We start from the raw sequence: 12,501 nt of genomic DNA on the forward strand, positions 1-12,501 counted from the left end.
TAGCTCATAGATCAGCCTACTTCACTCTTGTTTACATAGGCTGTGTTAAGTTGACACCACGGTCAAAGAGGTCTCTGAAGTGAAATACTACATGTATATTTTTAACTTGACTGCCATTGCCAAATATTCTCAATGGCAAAGAGTAATAAGTATGAAGGAAGGCATTTGTTGCATTACGAAACCACACATTAAAAGCCTTCAATTGCATTAGAAGTCTGTAAAAAATTCAGCACAAATTCAGTCTTGAAAAGGATAGAGGCCTATCACCATTAATCGGTACAAGGATGAATGCACTTAATGCAGAATTTTTGTCATGAAATGTTTGTTAAAATTCATGAAAATTTGTAAGAAATGAGATGTATCATAAATTTTAAATATTAAATTATAATAAAAATGAAAATAAAACAAATTAAGCAAGAAAATTTATGAAGGTGCAAAAATTCAGCCATTTTGTCTAGATTCTCCATAAACAAGGACGTTGTAACTGTAACAGAGGAATGGATCCATCTGCAACTACCATGTGGTCTTCTGTCCATCTTAGATTCAATAGAGCAGTGATTGTCTTCTTGCACCAACAGCCTCCTCCTCTGTGTTCCAGAGGAAGGGTTGCTCACTTGCCAGCAACAAAGCCTTTACTTTTTCTAACTGTAGCTTAATTTTCATGAGTCAGCAAGTGAAGCTTTCAAGAGTATGACAGTAAATATTAGCACTTGTTAATGCATATCTATTAAGCACACAGCTTCAGGGACCTGTTCAATAGTTAACTATGCCTAGAAACAGTGCTAGAAGTAAAAATAGGAGCTTTCTTTCTTTCTTTCTTTCTTTCTTTCTTTCTTTCTTTCTTTCTTTCTTTCTTTCTTTCTTTATTTATTTATTTATTTATTTATTTATTTATTTATTTTTCTACATTCTTCTGGACCTGCTATCCACTGAAATATTAAGTCACATCAGTGAAATATTGTAGAATGAGGCCTATGTGGTTTAACCATCACACATGATGATGCCTCATGAACAATGACTGTCAGCAACAATAATTTAATAGTATTAAATTACAGTGATTTCTGTTTATTTTCTTTATATATAGTAACCTGCAGAAAGCACAGACAATTACTAAACATTTTGCCTTATAATCTAAACAACATTTCTGATTCATTTAAAGTCCATATAAAGAACTGAATTGGATTGAAACCAGACATATTATCAAAGATAAAGCAAAATGACAATTCCTGTACTAAAAAGAAAAGAAAAACCCAGATGGATAATGGAAGAAAAACTTAAAATTGCAAAGGAAGCAAAAGTGAAAGGTGACAGAAGCAGGGTCAGGACCCTAAATGTAGTTTTTCAGTAACTCTCACAGAGAGAGACACAAAGAGAACTGCTACAACAACCAGTGCAAAGAAGTAGATAAGAAAAAAGGGAGGGAGAGAGAAGGTGAGTTTTACAGATACCTTGGATTGCCAGAAAGACAAACAAGTGGGTCTGTAGCGTTCTCAGGGTCCTAGAGCAAATCGAACCTGGAGGCCAAAATGTCGGAACTGAGGCTGTCCTACTTCTGGCATATCATGACAAGGCAGGGTTTTCTGGGAAAGACAATAATGCTGGGAAAGGTGGAAAGCAGAAGGAAAAGAGGAAAACCAAATAAGAGATGGAATGACTTCCTAAAAGAGCCATGGGCTAGAATCTGCAAGAGATGAGCAGGGCGGCTGAGGACAGGACATTTGGGAGAGTGCTCATTCACACGGTCACTATGAGTTGGAGGTGACTCGACAGCACATAACAACAACATGCCTTGTTTATTCCATATATATTAGTCACAATAGTGTCCTCATCATAGTGTTGTGCAACATGGTGATCGGTAGTATTTTCCCACTTAAATTATAGTAATTTATAGTAGTAACGGCTAATTGTGATAATATTTGCAAATATTAGTTTAAATCAACATATACAAATTTAGTGCAAAATGTCCACTCTTTTTGTGAAAAATAATCTTTTGGTGATATTTGCCGTCCTTTTTGGCTATGGAGCAGTGGCCATCCTAATTCCTAGAGTCTGCAGGGTACGCCCCCTCCAGCACTCCTGATCCCTCTGTCTCTGACACCCCCATTTTTGATAGCTCTCCTTTGCATTCTCTAAGGGCCTGAGGGCAATTTTGCTATATTGTGGGCCCAGGAACCTCTTTTTTCAAATCTGGAAATGCTTTCCAGAAGAGGACATACATGTTTCCCCAACTTCTGGAAGCTACACATCTGGATCTAGATGCTAGCATAAATGGAAAGTAAGATGGTGCTAGCTTTTTAAAAAAATGTTACTTTCATTAGTGGGGTTACGTGTGGGAATGAGGGAAGTGAAGGAGTTAAAAGGTTGTCGCAAAACAAGCCGTGTGGCTTCCATGACAGCAGCTCTAACTGAGCCCTCCAGATGTTACTACTTGCGTTTGCTTCAGAGACTCACTCTGAATGTTTTTGCTGCTGCTTGTAGGAGAGGGGAGGGCCTAGCCAGCGAGGTCCCGTGGTAACAAGAGCCTCCTTTCAAATGAGCAAAGGATGCCATTTAGCGACAGGCTGCTGGAGGGACTGCATCATGCAGTCCCAGTGATCATCCCTGTCATTGGGTCCTCGTTTCCCCAGGGCAGCCTGTCCGACAAGCTGCCTGCCCTTGGGCTCTATTTCATAAACTGAGATGAGAACAGCACAGTCCCAAACAACAGGCTCCGGCAAGTGGAACAGGAAAGTTTCATTGAAAACAATCACTGAGGCAAGAGTCTTGGGTTTGGATTTCTGATGCTTCTGCTTATGGAGGTTGCAGAAGACGTCAATTCGGGCATATATCCCTGGAAGGAAAAAGAGGCATCAGAAGAGATTTCATGAATACAAGCAGTGGTGCAAGAGAGGCAAGGCTTGCAAAGCTGAGGTACCAAGACTTTCTGAGTAGCAGGGACTATGATATTATCAATTCTTCCACTCATTCTCTGTTCCCTCTAAGATTAACAACAATTAACACAATAGCTGGGAGAGGAACTGGTTTTCCAAGATCATTACATTATTACAAACATCCTAGTTGTAATGCAATGTAAAAGAGGGCGCTATGGTATTGAAAAGGCAACTAAGTGTCATTAGCCTTACAAAAGAGCTGTTCCTCATTTGTTGACATGGGCCGATCCATTTTGTAAATTATTATTCTCCTTGGGGAAGAGCTGACTACAGAGGCTGTCATGAAAAGCACCCACACTTTGAAATTTATCTCTACACCACTGAGCATGAATCTCTAAAACATCTGGAATTATTATCCCAAGAAAGAAACTACGTACTTTTTGGAAATAGGCAGAGATGTAATAATAAATGAACCATCCTTCTATATGATTAATGAATGTTTCCTGAGTATTAGGAACATGTACTTTTGACCAGAAATCAAAACAACAAACACAAAATGCACCATCTCCCTGACATAGGGAGAATGTCAGTGACACAAAATCTGCAGGAGAGGCAAACATGGGGAGAAAGCCTGCGAAAGCAGAATCTCTGAAGGCTGTATGAAGCATGCTGAGGGAAAATGTGAGCCGCATGCTCCAGACACAAACTGAGGATGAATTTTAACTTCAAAGTGAAGAGTCAGTCCTAGAACAGAGGGCTAATATTTAAAGGGGTCCAGAAATTATTTCTCTGTCCTCCCACCAAACAAACAGTAATTACACAAAGATCAACCAGCTTGGCAAGACATAGCTATCGTTAAATAGGACTGATGTAACCTGTATATTTTTTTTCTGTATTACTGTTACTGCTTCAAGAAAGAGATCACTTTACAAACACTGCGTTGTTATCAGACTTTAGATCACTATGGGTTGTTTTCAAAACAGGCAAAATTTATCTTTGACGCATGGAGCAGAGAAAGGAATTACAGTATTGTATTGTATCTCAATCATTATTTTTGCTGCATGGTCTGAAGACTGACTCTGATCATTAGAGAGGCAGACAAGCAGACAGACATATATGGATTTCCTGCATTGGGTAACCAGCCCAGAGTAGTGCTGTGATACTAATGGAAGCAGGATACAAGCTGAATGAATGAATGAATGAATGGATGAATGGATGGATGAATCAATCAATCAATCAATCAATTTCAGTATGTGGACCAAGAGAAGCTCTCCAAGGTCTCTGACTAGAGATAGGGAGGAACTGCTGGTTTGGTGGTTAGGCAAAGTTTGTTTCCCAGCCGAACAACAGATCCATGGTTTGACATCCTGCCTGCTCCAGCAGGCACCCATCAAACAGCAATGCCAGGAGGAAACAGGGTGGGGTGCCAAACTGTGGATCAGCTGTTCAGTCAGGAAGTGAACCACGCCAAACTGCTGAACAGATCAACAGACTAACAGGTTTACTATGATCCACTTCTTCAGACATAGGGGGTACAATTGTGAGGCCAGAGGTACTGTAGTTGTGTGCCGATCCATGCTTTTGGACTGCAAGCCCCAGAATTCTGCCTGGGGAATTCTTGTAGAATTCTGAGAATTGTAATCCAATTCTGGGAGGTGCTGCCAGGGAAATCTGGAAGTTGCAGTCCAAAAACATGAACTATATATGCCTAGCCACAGGTTTATTATACCTGATAGACCTGACTGTGGGGGTAGAGTTTGAGTGAAATATAATAGAAAAGAGAACAATTTGGGCCAAATCTGTGGCCTAAATTTTGTAACTCATGTGTCCAAGGAACTAGTAGACTATAGTCTATGAAAGCTTACACTGAAATATATAAGTTTTTAAAGTTCTGGGGGGGAAATCGTTTTTGTTATGCATCCTGAATTAATGCGGTGATTGCTTTGAAAAAAATATCTGCAGTACTGTATACATCCAGGCTATTGTAAATACTGTACATTGCATGCTGGTATGATATCAGCTGAGAAAAACAATAAATACACAAGGATCAGGCAAAGAATAAGAAATTAGTTAATATTTACGTTTGTCAGGACTATTATACAGCAAGGCAGTTTTAACTTTCAGTAGCCCAATTTCTATCCTCTGAGAGATGGGAAGGCACTTCAACGACACAAGGACTTCTCCGACTGTGTCCTGTGAAAAGACAGATGTGTCCTTGTGAATTGGCTACAACACTGTCTGATTATCAAAACCCTCATCCTGAGCGACAGCCAGGGACCTGACTCCGATGTAGAAGAGAAGGAACCAGGCAAATCCATCAGGTCATCAGCAAGGGGGCAGCAGTACATAGGAGGCACAAGCCAGGCCCGTAGCATGAGCCCATAGGTTCAGGGATTCTTGAGGCAGGACTTGCACCCCCTGAGGAGCTGATCTCTTCAATGGTGGAGAATGGCATCCCCACATTGATCAGTCAATGTGGTGCCTTGACATAATTGTCAGGAAGGAGGAGCGCTAGGGGAGGAAGTTGTTTGTTTGGCCCAAACTTCTTTAGGGCTACAGCTCCCAAGCCTCCACCATCACCTGCCAGCATGGAATCTGGGAGTTATACTCCAGCCCTCGAGCTCTGATTTCATCTCAGCACGCTAAAGAAGGAGACGGTCTTCCTCTTGATCAAAACAGGAATCATTGCAGCCTGCCTGTTCCTTCAAGGGCTGCTTTTTTTATTTAGTGTTGTCCTCATCTACACTGGTAGCTTTCTTCCTCCCAGAAGACCTTTCAGTCCACTGATCTTTTGCTATGGAACTGTTGTGCATTTGCTATGGAATATTGCAGGTTGCCTTGAACCCAGGAGCCTCGCGGCACAGTGGTTAAACCGCTGTACTGCAGCCAAAACTGTGCTCACGACCTGGGGTTCAATCCCAGGTAGCCGGCTCAAGGTTGACTCAGCCTTCTATCCTTCTGAGGTCGGTAAAATGAGTACCCAGCTTGCTGGGGTGATGGTGGTGGTTGTGGCCTGCACAATTAACTTGTAAACCGCGCAGAGAGTGCTTGAAGTGCATTGGGGTGGTATATGAGCAGCACGCTTTGCTTTATATTTTTCAGAGCTGTGGGCTGCTCATGTAAGCTATGGGCCAGGCTTCATGGGCTGTGCCACCATCATTAGATGTGAACTGAAACTCCGCCCTTGAATGCACCTTTGCCCAGGAGATGGGAAATACAAAGGGATATTGGCAGCGGGACTTAGCATTTCTCTGTTGGCACACCTCGTGCCTCTCCAGTTACATCCAAATGGTGGAATGAAACAGGTTAGTTGCTTACTGCCCATGAGGGAGGGCATCACCAGCCTACACAGCCATGAGAAAAGTACTGTAAAGATACCAGGTCAGCAGCATCCCATTCCCTGAGATTTTAAGTGATCTTGCCATGCCAGTATGAGTCAGTCACTTAAATCTTAATAAAGCAGTGAAGGGACCCCAAAACAAGGAAGAACAACTCTTTAGCTCAGAGTAAATTAACATATCCTGAAGCCCTCTGGCCCAGATTTAAGAGGTCCCAAGGACCTGCCCCAGAGATTCTAACCCATTTCTACTCCCAGCCCAGTGGCAGGGCTCCATGAGAGCCACAAGAGTTTAAGGGACAGATGGCTCCTTGAGAGGCTCCCCCTATAGAGCCTAGTGGGCAGTGAGACTATCCACCCCAAGAACACAGAGAATAGAGCTTCTCCATCAGCTGCTTCCAAATACACAGTCTATTTGATGTCTGTTATTGACCTTCTGGTGATGTCCTGTTTAGTTGCTTTAAACACATATCTGCAATAAACAGATGGAGGGCTTCTCGGAACTCCTCTTGCTTCATTTTTGTCCCCTAGGTCAAATTTGCCAACAATTTTTGGTTCTCCTGTTTTCCCTACTTTTGTGTTAAGTCATCTATGATTATAGACATGTCTTGTTTTGGGGTGTGATATATTTCCTCCTGGGTGCTTGCATAAAACTAGCAATCTAATTTGCAGCATCTGTAGTTAGAGTATAGACTTGAATGATGGTTATGTTGATGAGTTTTCCCAGGAGTCTGATGGATATTATTTGGTCAGACTCTGCATTATAGCCCTTAACTGCCTGTGCTACATCTTGCCTCAGTATTACAGTGACTCAAATTTTTCTGAGTTTGTTATTTTCAGAGTAAAACACATTGTAGTTATCTGACTGAAAAAGGCCTATTCCAGTCCACTTTAGTTCATTGACATCAAGTACTGCAATATTTAAGTGTTCCATGTCTTGCTTGGTGGTTTCCAGTTTACCTTGATTCATACTTCTCATGTTCCATGTTCCAATTGTATGTGTTGTGCAGCATCAGACTTTCCTTTCACTATTGCAAGTCAATCCAATGAACATCCTTTTAAATCTAATTGCATCATTAGCAACAGAGCAATTCACACTTGTCCTTTGTTCTTCCCCAATATCAGACTGAATGTTTCCAGCCTGGGAATCTCATCTTCCAGCCCTATCTTGTGTTTTATTCTGGACTGTCTCATCATACGGTTTATGAGGTCAGCAGTAGTTCACCATTGCCTTCTACGCAGTACTAACAAACGTTAGCTTGCGTGCCACTGCCATTGCCTGTGAGACATCCCCCACCAGTGTTACTTTCAGCTACTGCCGCCGCCCAGTAGCTGCCTTCCAGAAGCTTCTCCACCCCTCACCACTGGAATTACCTTTACCCATTCTCTTCTGCTGATGCGGCTGTTACTCTTGAAGAGGGTGGATGCATCTAGTCTGCTGACTCACCTGGGAACATTCCACCTTGGGTGACGCTGCTAGAGACCTGGGCTCCTAATGGAGTCCAGTCCCCTGAGGGGGAGTGCTCTCAGTCCCTCACCATGTTAAAGTGTGCATCCAAGAAGGGGAAATTTGTTACGATGCCCTCCTAAAACAGAATATATCGCAGTGCTCTGAGACAATGGCTCTCACATATTAACTTCATTGGCTATACTAGTCAAGTCAGCACCACCCCAGCATCCAGATCTGAGATATTAAGAGAAACGTCATGTTTGAAATCAGGAAGGAACTGAATTTTAACTCGGGGTTTTGGAAAGTCTTTCTAAAAACATTATTACCTTGGTTACCTTATGCAGCTCTTCACAGAATTCCACGCTTTCAGAAGTGCTGAGGGTATTTAAGGATACCCTCACTTCTCCTAGAGGTATATGCCGGGAATACCTGTCAAAGTGTTTAACCTGTGGAGCAATCATGACCATAACATTAGTAAGAACAAGAATAATGGCAAGTGGTGTTTACCATATGTGTCGTTGTTGTTACGCGGCATCAAGTTGCCTCCAACTTATAGTGACCCTACAAATGAGTGAATTCCAGAATGCCCTGTCCTGAACTGCCCTGCTCAGCTCTTGCAAACCCAAGACTGTGGCTTCCTTTAGGGAATCAGACCATCTCATATTTGGCCTTCCTCTTTTCCTGATTCCTTCCACCCTTCCCAGCATTATGGTCTTTTCCAGAGAATCCTACCTTCTCATGATGTGCCCAAAGTAGGACAGCCTCAGTTTTGTCATTTTTGCCTCCAGAGAAAGTTCTGGCTTAATTTGATCTAAGACCCATTTGTTCATCTTTCTGGCAGTCCAGGGTATCCTCAAAGCTCTCCTCCAGCACCACATTTCAAGCAAATCATTTTTCCCCTTTCATGATCTACATGATCTCACATGTCCAGAAGAGGGAGCCATTGCTTCACTTGTAGCTGAAAGGGTGCCAACATCTATGTCTTTAGGACTAGCAAATTACAATCTCCTGGGCAGAAAAGCAATTCTAAAATCCACACTGAGGTGATACCTTTGTTAAGCAAACCAAAAATGCAGAAAAAAGCTTGCAAAAGCACAACCAATTGTGCTAGATTTTGAGAATACTGTACAGTCTATTCTTTGAAGATGATGGATGCAGTTTTGAGTTTGCTCTAGGACTTTTGCAGTATCTAAGATGGAGGACTAATAGTGGCTAACTTGCCAGCTCACAGTGAGTCTTTGTGCTAGCCCAGTTGAAATTGGACAGTACCACATCATCTGACACACCCACACACCACACCATTACATCATAAAAAAAACACAGGGACAGGAAGGATTTAAGAATCAGCCTGTCCTTTCCCCCTTCCTTTCCCCTGCTGTGCTTACTTTTTACAGCTTACCAGTTGAAGATATTGTATCCTCAATAGCTTACACAGTTTCCCCCCACTGATTCCAAAATCAGTATGAATTCTGGTGCTGGCAATACCATGTGTGACGCACGGGACTCTGCATAATTTGGAACTGAACTCTTACATATTTTGAAAAGGGGCTTCTTGTGCCTTTCTCGTCCTCACCTCACAAAGACCCATGTTTCTTTAAGATGCCTTCCCTCATGCAGTGAGCGCCCTGCTTTATACAACAGATGCCAAGAAACTGCTGCCTAGGAGGAAGCTAGAATTTGCATAACCCACAGCTAGCATAAGCGGGCAAGAGAAACCGGGTAGCCAGGAAGGGGGGGGGGTGGACATCTCTGCTTTTGCAGTTGCCATCAGCAATCCAATGTGGACTGGCATGTTGCCTTTTGACACTGAACAAGCACAGGCCTGGGGTGTATGTGCATGTGTCTCGGAACAAAAGGTCCACCTTAGCTTTTAACATTGGTTTAAGGAGTGGGGTGCCTACTCATCTCAGCAGAGAATGCCCCTCTACCTCACATTTGCCAAAATCAAAGGCAACACAGGAGATGCAGGCAGGAAGCCCTTTCCTGGTGCAGGGGAAGAGCATTCAACCTTCCTGAATCAACTGATTTCTCCCTCCAGCTGTCCTTAAGCCATCTCCAGTCCCAGTTAGGCTTGCTTTGTTAACTGTTTATATTTTTATGTGTTTTAAATGTTTTTATTTAAAACCAAAGTCCCTGCAATTGGGCTGCAAACAATCTGGGCTGGGAGTTTTGCAACTGGAAGAAATCAGGCGGAAGAGCAAAGGAGCCTCTATTATTCTCCTCTGACAAATACAGTAACATGGTTAGAACTGTTTTCACTGACTGCTATGAGGACAGTATTTTAATTGCTTTGATTGTTGTGATTTTAATACCTGGTGTTTAGCCTATTTTCGATGTCTTTTAACGACATTTGCTGCCTGGCCACCATGAGCCCAAATTGCTTTCTCCAGTGAAAAATGTGATACATAAACGAATAGCACAGTTCCACAACACCGGAAAACTGCCTTGATTGCTAGCACCTTCAACTGCCCTTAGTCCATATAATAATGATGGGGGTGGGGGGGGGAGAAGAGAGAATTAAATTGACTCTTTACCTCTAACCTGATGCTGCTCTTGGACAGCTCAGTCTCCTGCAGGATACAAGTGAACTGATCCCCAAAAATAGAGCTGCTGCCATTCTTCACTACTTGAGTTTGCCATTCATGGATGATACGTTGGAGATTGGGGGATGGGGAGGAGGCCCAGCTTAATACCCTGACCTGGACGAAGGCGTTGGTGCACTCTTGGCTGGGGAGGCCCAGGGCCTCCACAATTGTCAAGAGCAGCTCAAGGTGCTGGTTGTTGTAGAGAAGTGAGAATCTCAGTTTTCCCTGGGATCTGTCAGGAACATTGGTTTCACTTGCCAGGTAGCCCACGTCAGAGCTACTGCTGTCGGCCAAGGAGGGTGAGAGGCAGATACCAAGCTTCTTAAGCTTCTTTTGGATTTTTTTAATCTGGAAAAAAAATTAGGAAATTGTCCTTAATCAGTCTTGGTGTCCTTACAAAGTTTGCTCATCACCACAAGTGGCTTGAGGACGACCCCCCCAAAAAAATTGGAGTGGAGGCGAAGCACTGCTCCTGCTCAGCCCACAAACTATCCCTGATTATCTTTGAATTTAACCAATGAAGAAAGAGTTGGCAGAGTATGAGCCCTTCAGGAAATGGATTTTGGTCCATGAAAACTCACACTGAAAGAAATCTGTTAGTCTTCAAGGTGCCACAACATTTTGTCCTTTGCTTTCCCCTTGCCTCCTGTTCCCAACTCCCTTTTAATTTTATCAACATGCTGAAACAGAATAAGAGGATGACTACATGGGCAATTACTCTGCTATTTAGTCCACTGCAGGGATAGGCTGGTTGTCTTTTTGCTTGTGATCAGATAACACGTTTGCTATAGTGAACTAGGCCACCCACAAAGCATTCCTACCTACACCTGTCAGAGGCTACTGTTTTTTAGGTATGAGGACGATTGCTCCATTTTGGGTAATTTCCAGTGCATGAGATGGCTGAAATCGAACCAAAGCAAGCCAGAAAATTGAAGGTTCCTGTTTCAATTTGCCAGCCAGTTTTAGTTCCTTTTATCATTAGTAGTTTAAACGGATAGGTTACCATAACCTCTCAATTATATGGGGTAATTGGGAAATTAAAAATGTCCTTCCTCTGCTCTGTGGAGGAGACAGGAGAGAGACTTCCCTCCTTTTCTTTACAGCTTTTCTGTTTTTACAGCTTTTCTTAAAGAATGCCCATCTAGTCACCTTTGAATCTTCTTCTCATGCCCCCCCCCATTATCCTAAATCATTCACCTCTACTTGCCAGCCTGACAGTTTCCAGAACAGAACTGGAAGCTCCATATTTGAAGATGCCCCTGTCCCTGTCCAAGCAAGGTGGCTTCCTGTGTTGTAAAGAAATGGAGGAGGGGGGAATCCTCCTCTTTGCCTCCTCCTGTCTTCTCCCACTTCCAGGAGGAAGACTTAAGGGAGTTAAGAATTAAGAATCACCAATGTTTTTTGCACTTCCTCCCTTATGAGCCAAGATGTCAAATGCTTCCTCTTTTTCTTCTCCCTCTCTTGGCAGCTTGGGATTACTATACTTGCCTTGACTTCATGATAGGGCTGTTGTCCAAAGCCAAGGAGAGGTGCCTCTAACCTTTTTCCTTGGAAGCCGTTCTCTTGCCTTCTCTCTTTCTGAGCTTCCTTGATGTGTTGTCTTTCTGCAGCAATTAAAGTGCCCAACAGTGCAATCGTGAGAGAGGACCACCACCAACCAAATGTGAGGGTAGCAGTTAATATTTTCAGAAGCCAGTCTAAAGGAACTGGAGGGACCCCAAGACACATTGTTGTCGCTCCCATTTTGAAAGAGAAAAGTGGCACGTGGCACTATCTGAGAGGTACTTGTGACTCTCAGGCAGTCACATTTTGCACAATCCTCATTGTCACAATGGATGCGACAGCAAGGTGGGGAGTGGGAAGCCCAACAAAATAAGACTGTGGGCTGAAAGTATGAGAAGTTACTATATTCTTGGAAGTGAGATGCTACCTCTGGGATACGTGATTGTCCCCAACTTGTTGCTCTAGAACCTAAATATCTGTTAACTTGAGGTAGTTTCATCAAAGATCCTTGAGAACAGTTGGTTTGGAAGAATTACGCATTACAGGATATCCTAGGCTTCTCGCAGATGAGATCAAACCAATATACATATATGGGGCTATACTAGATTTACAGGAAACACAGAATTCATTGATGTCTGTTATATTTATACCAAAAACAACTTTCTACATTCCTCAACATCGACTCAAACATATGCTGCTTCTTGTGGTATCCTTATGGCCAGTAGTGTAGTGGAACCAAGACTCACAGGGTCAAAG

At 42.8% G+C, this 12,501-nt stretch overlaps 1 protein-coding gene across 1 annotated transcript; it reads right to left on the reverse strand.

Annotated features, from left to right (window-relative positions):
- Positions 1-1,034: 1,034 nt before the first annotated feature.
- LOC110074201 (synaptotagmin-1) lies at positions 1,035-11,970 on the reverse strand. The gene is made up of 5 exons (XM_078387249.1): positions 11,731-11,970; positions 10,192-10,590; positions 7,984-8,103; positions 4,952-5,063; positions 1,035-2,830 (listed from the first exon to the last, which is right to left on the reverse strand). Exons 1-5 carry the CDS (start codon positions 11,968-11,970, stop codon positions 2,529-2,531), a joined length of 1,173 nt encoding a protein of 390 aa, XP_078243375.1. The 3' UTR covers positions 1,035-2,528.
- Between the last annotated feature and the right edge of the window lie 531 nt (positions 11,971-12,501).

This window comes from Pogona vitticeps, chromosome 1, assembly GCF_051106095.1.
Source record: "Pogona vitticeps strain Pit_001003342236 chromosome 1, PviZW2.1, whole genome shotgun sequence".
Lineage (NCBI taxonomy): Eukaryota > Metazoa > Chordata > Lepidosauria > Squamata > Agamidae > Pogona > Pogona vitticeps.

Bases quoted from the DNA above. Each gene is read 5' to 3' on its own strand.
- LOC110074201 (XM_078387249.1), bottom strand. From the start codon at position 11,970: ATGTGTCTTGGGGTCCCTCCAGTTCCTTTAGACTGGCTTCTGAAAATA. The intron at 5,064-7,983 runs GTAATAATGTTT...GTCTTTTCACAG, and splicing joins AGCTGCATAAGGTAACCAAG to GACACAGTCGGAGAAGTCCT. The intron at 2,831-4,951 runs GTAAATATTAAC...TTTTCCTTCCAG, and splicing joins GTATAATAGTCCTGACAAAC to GGATATATGCCCGAATTGAC.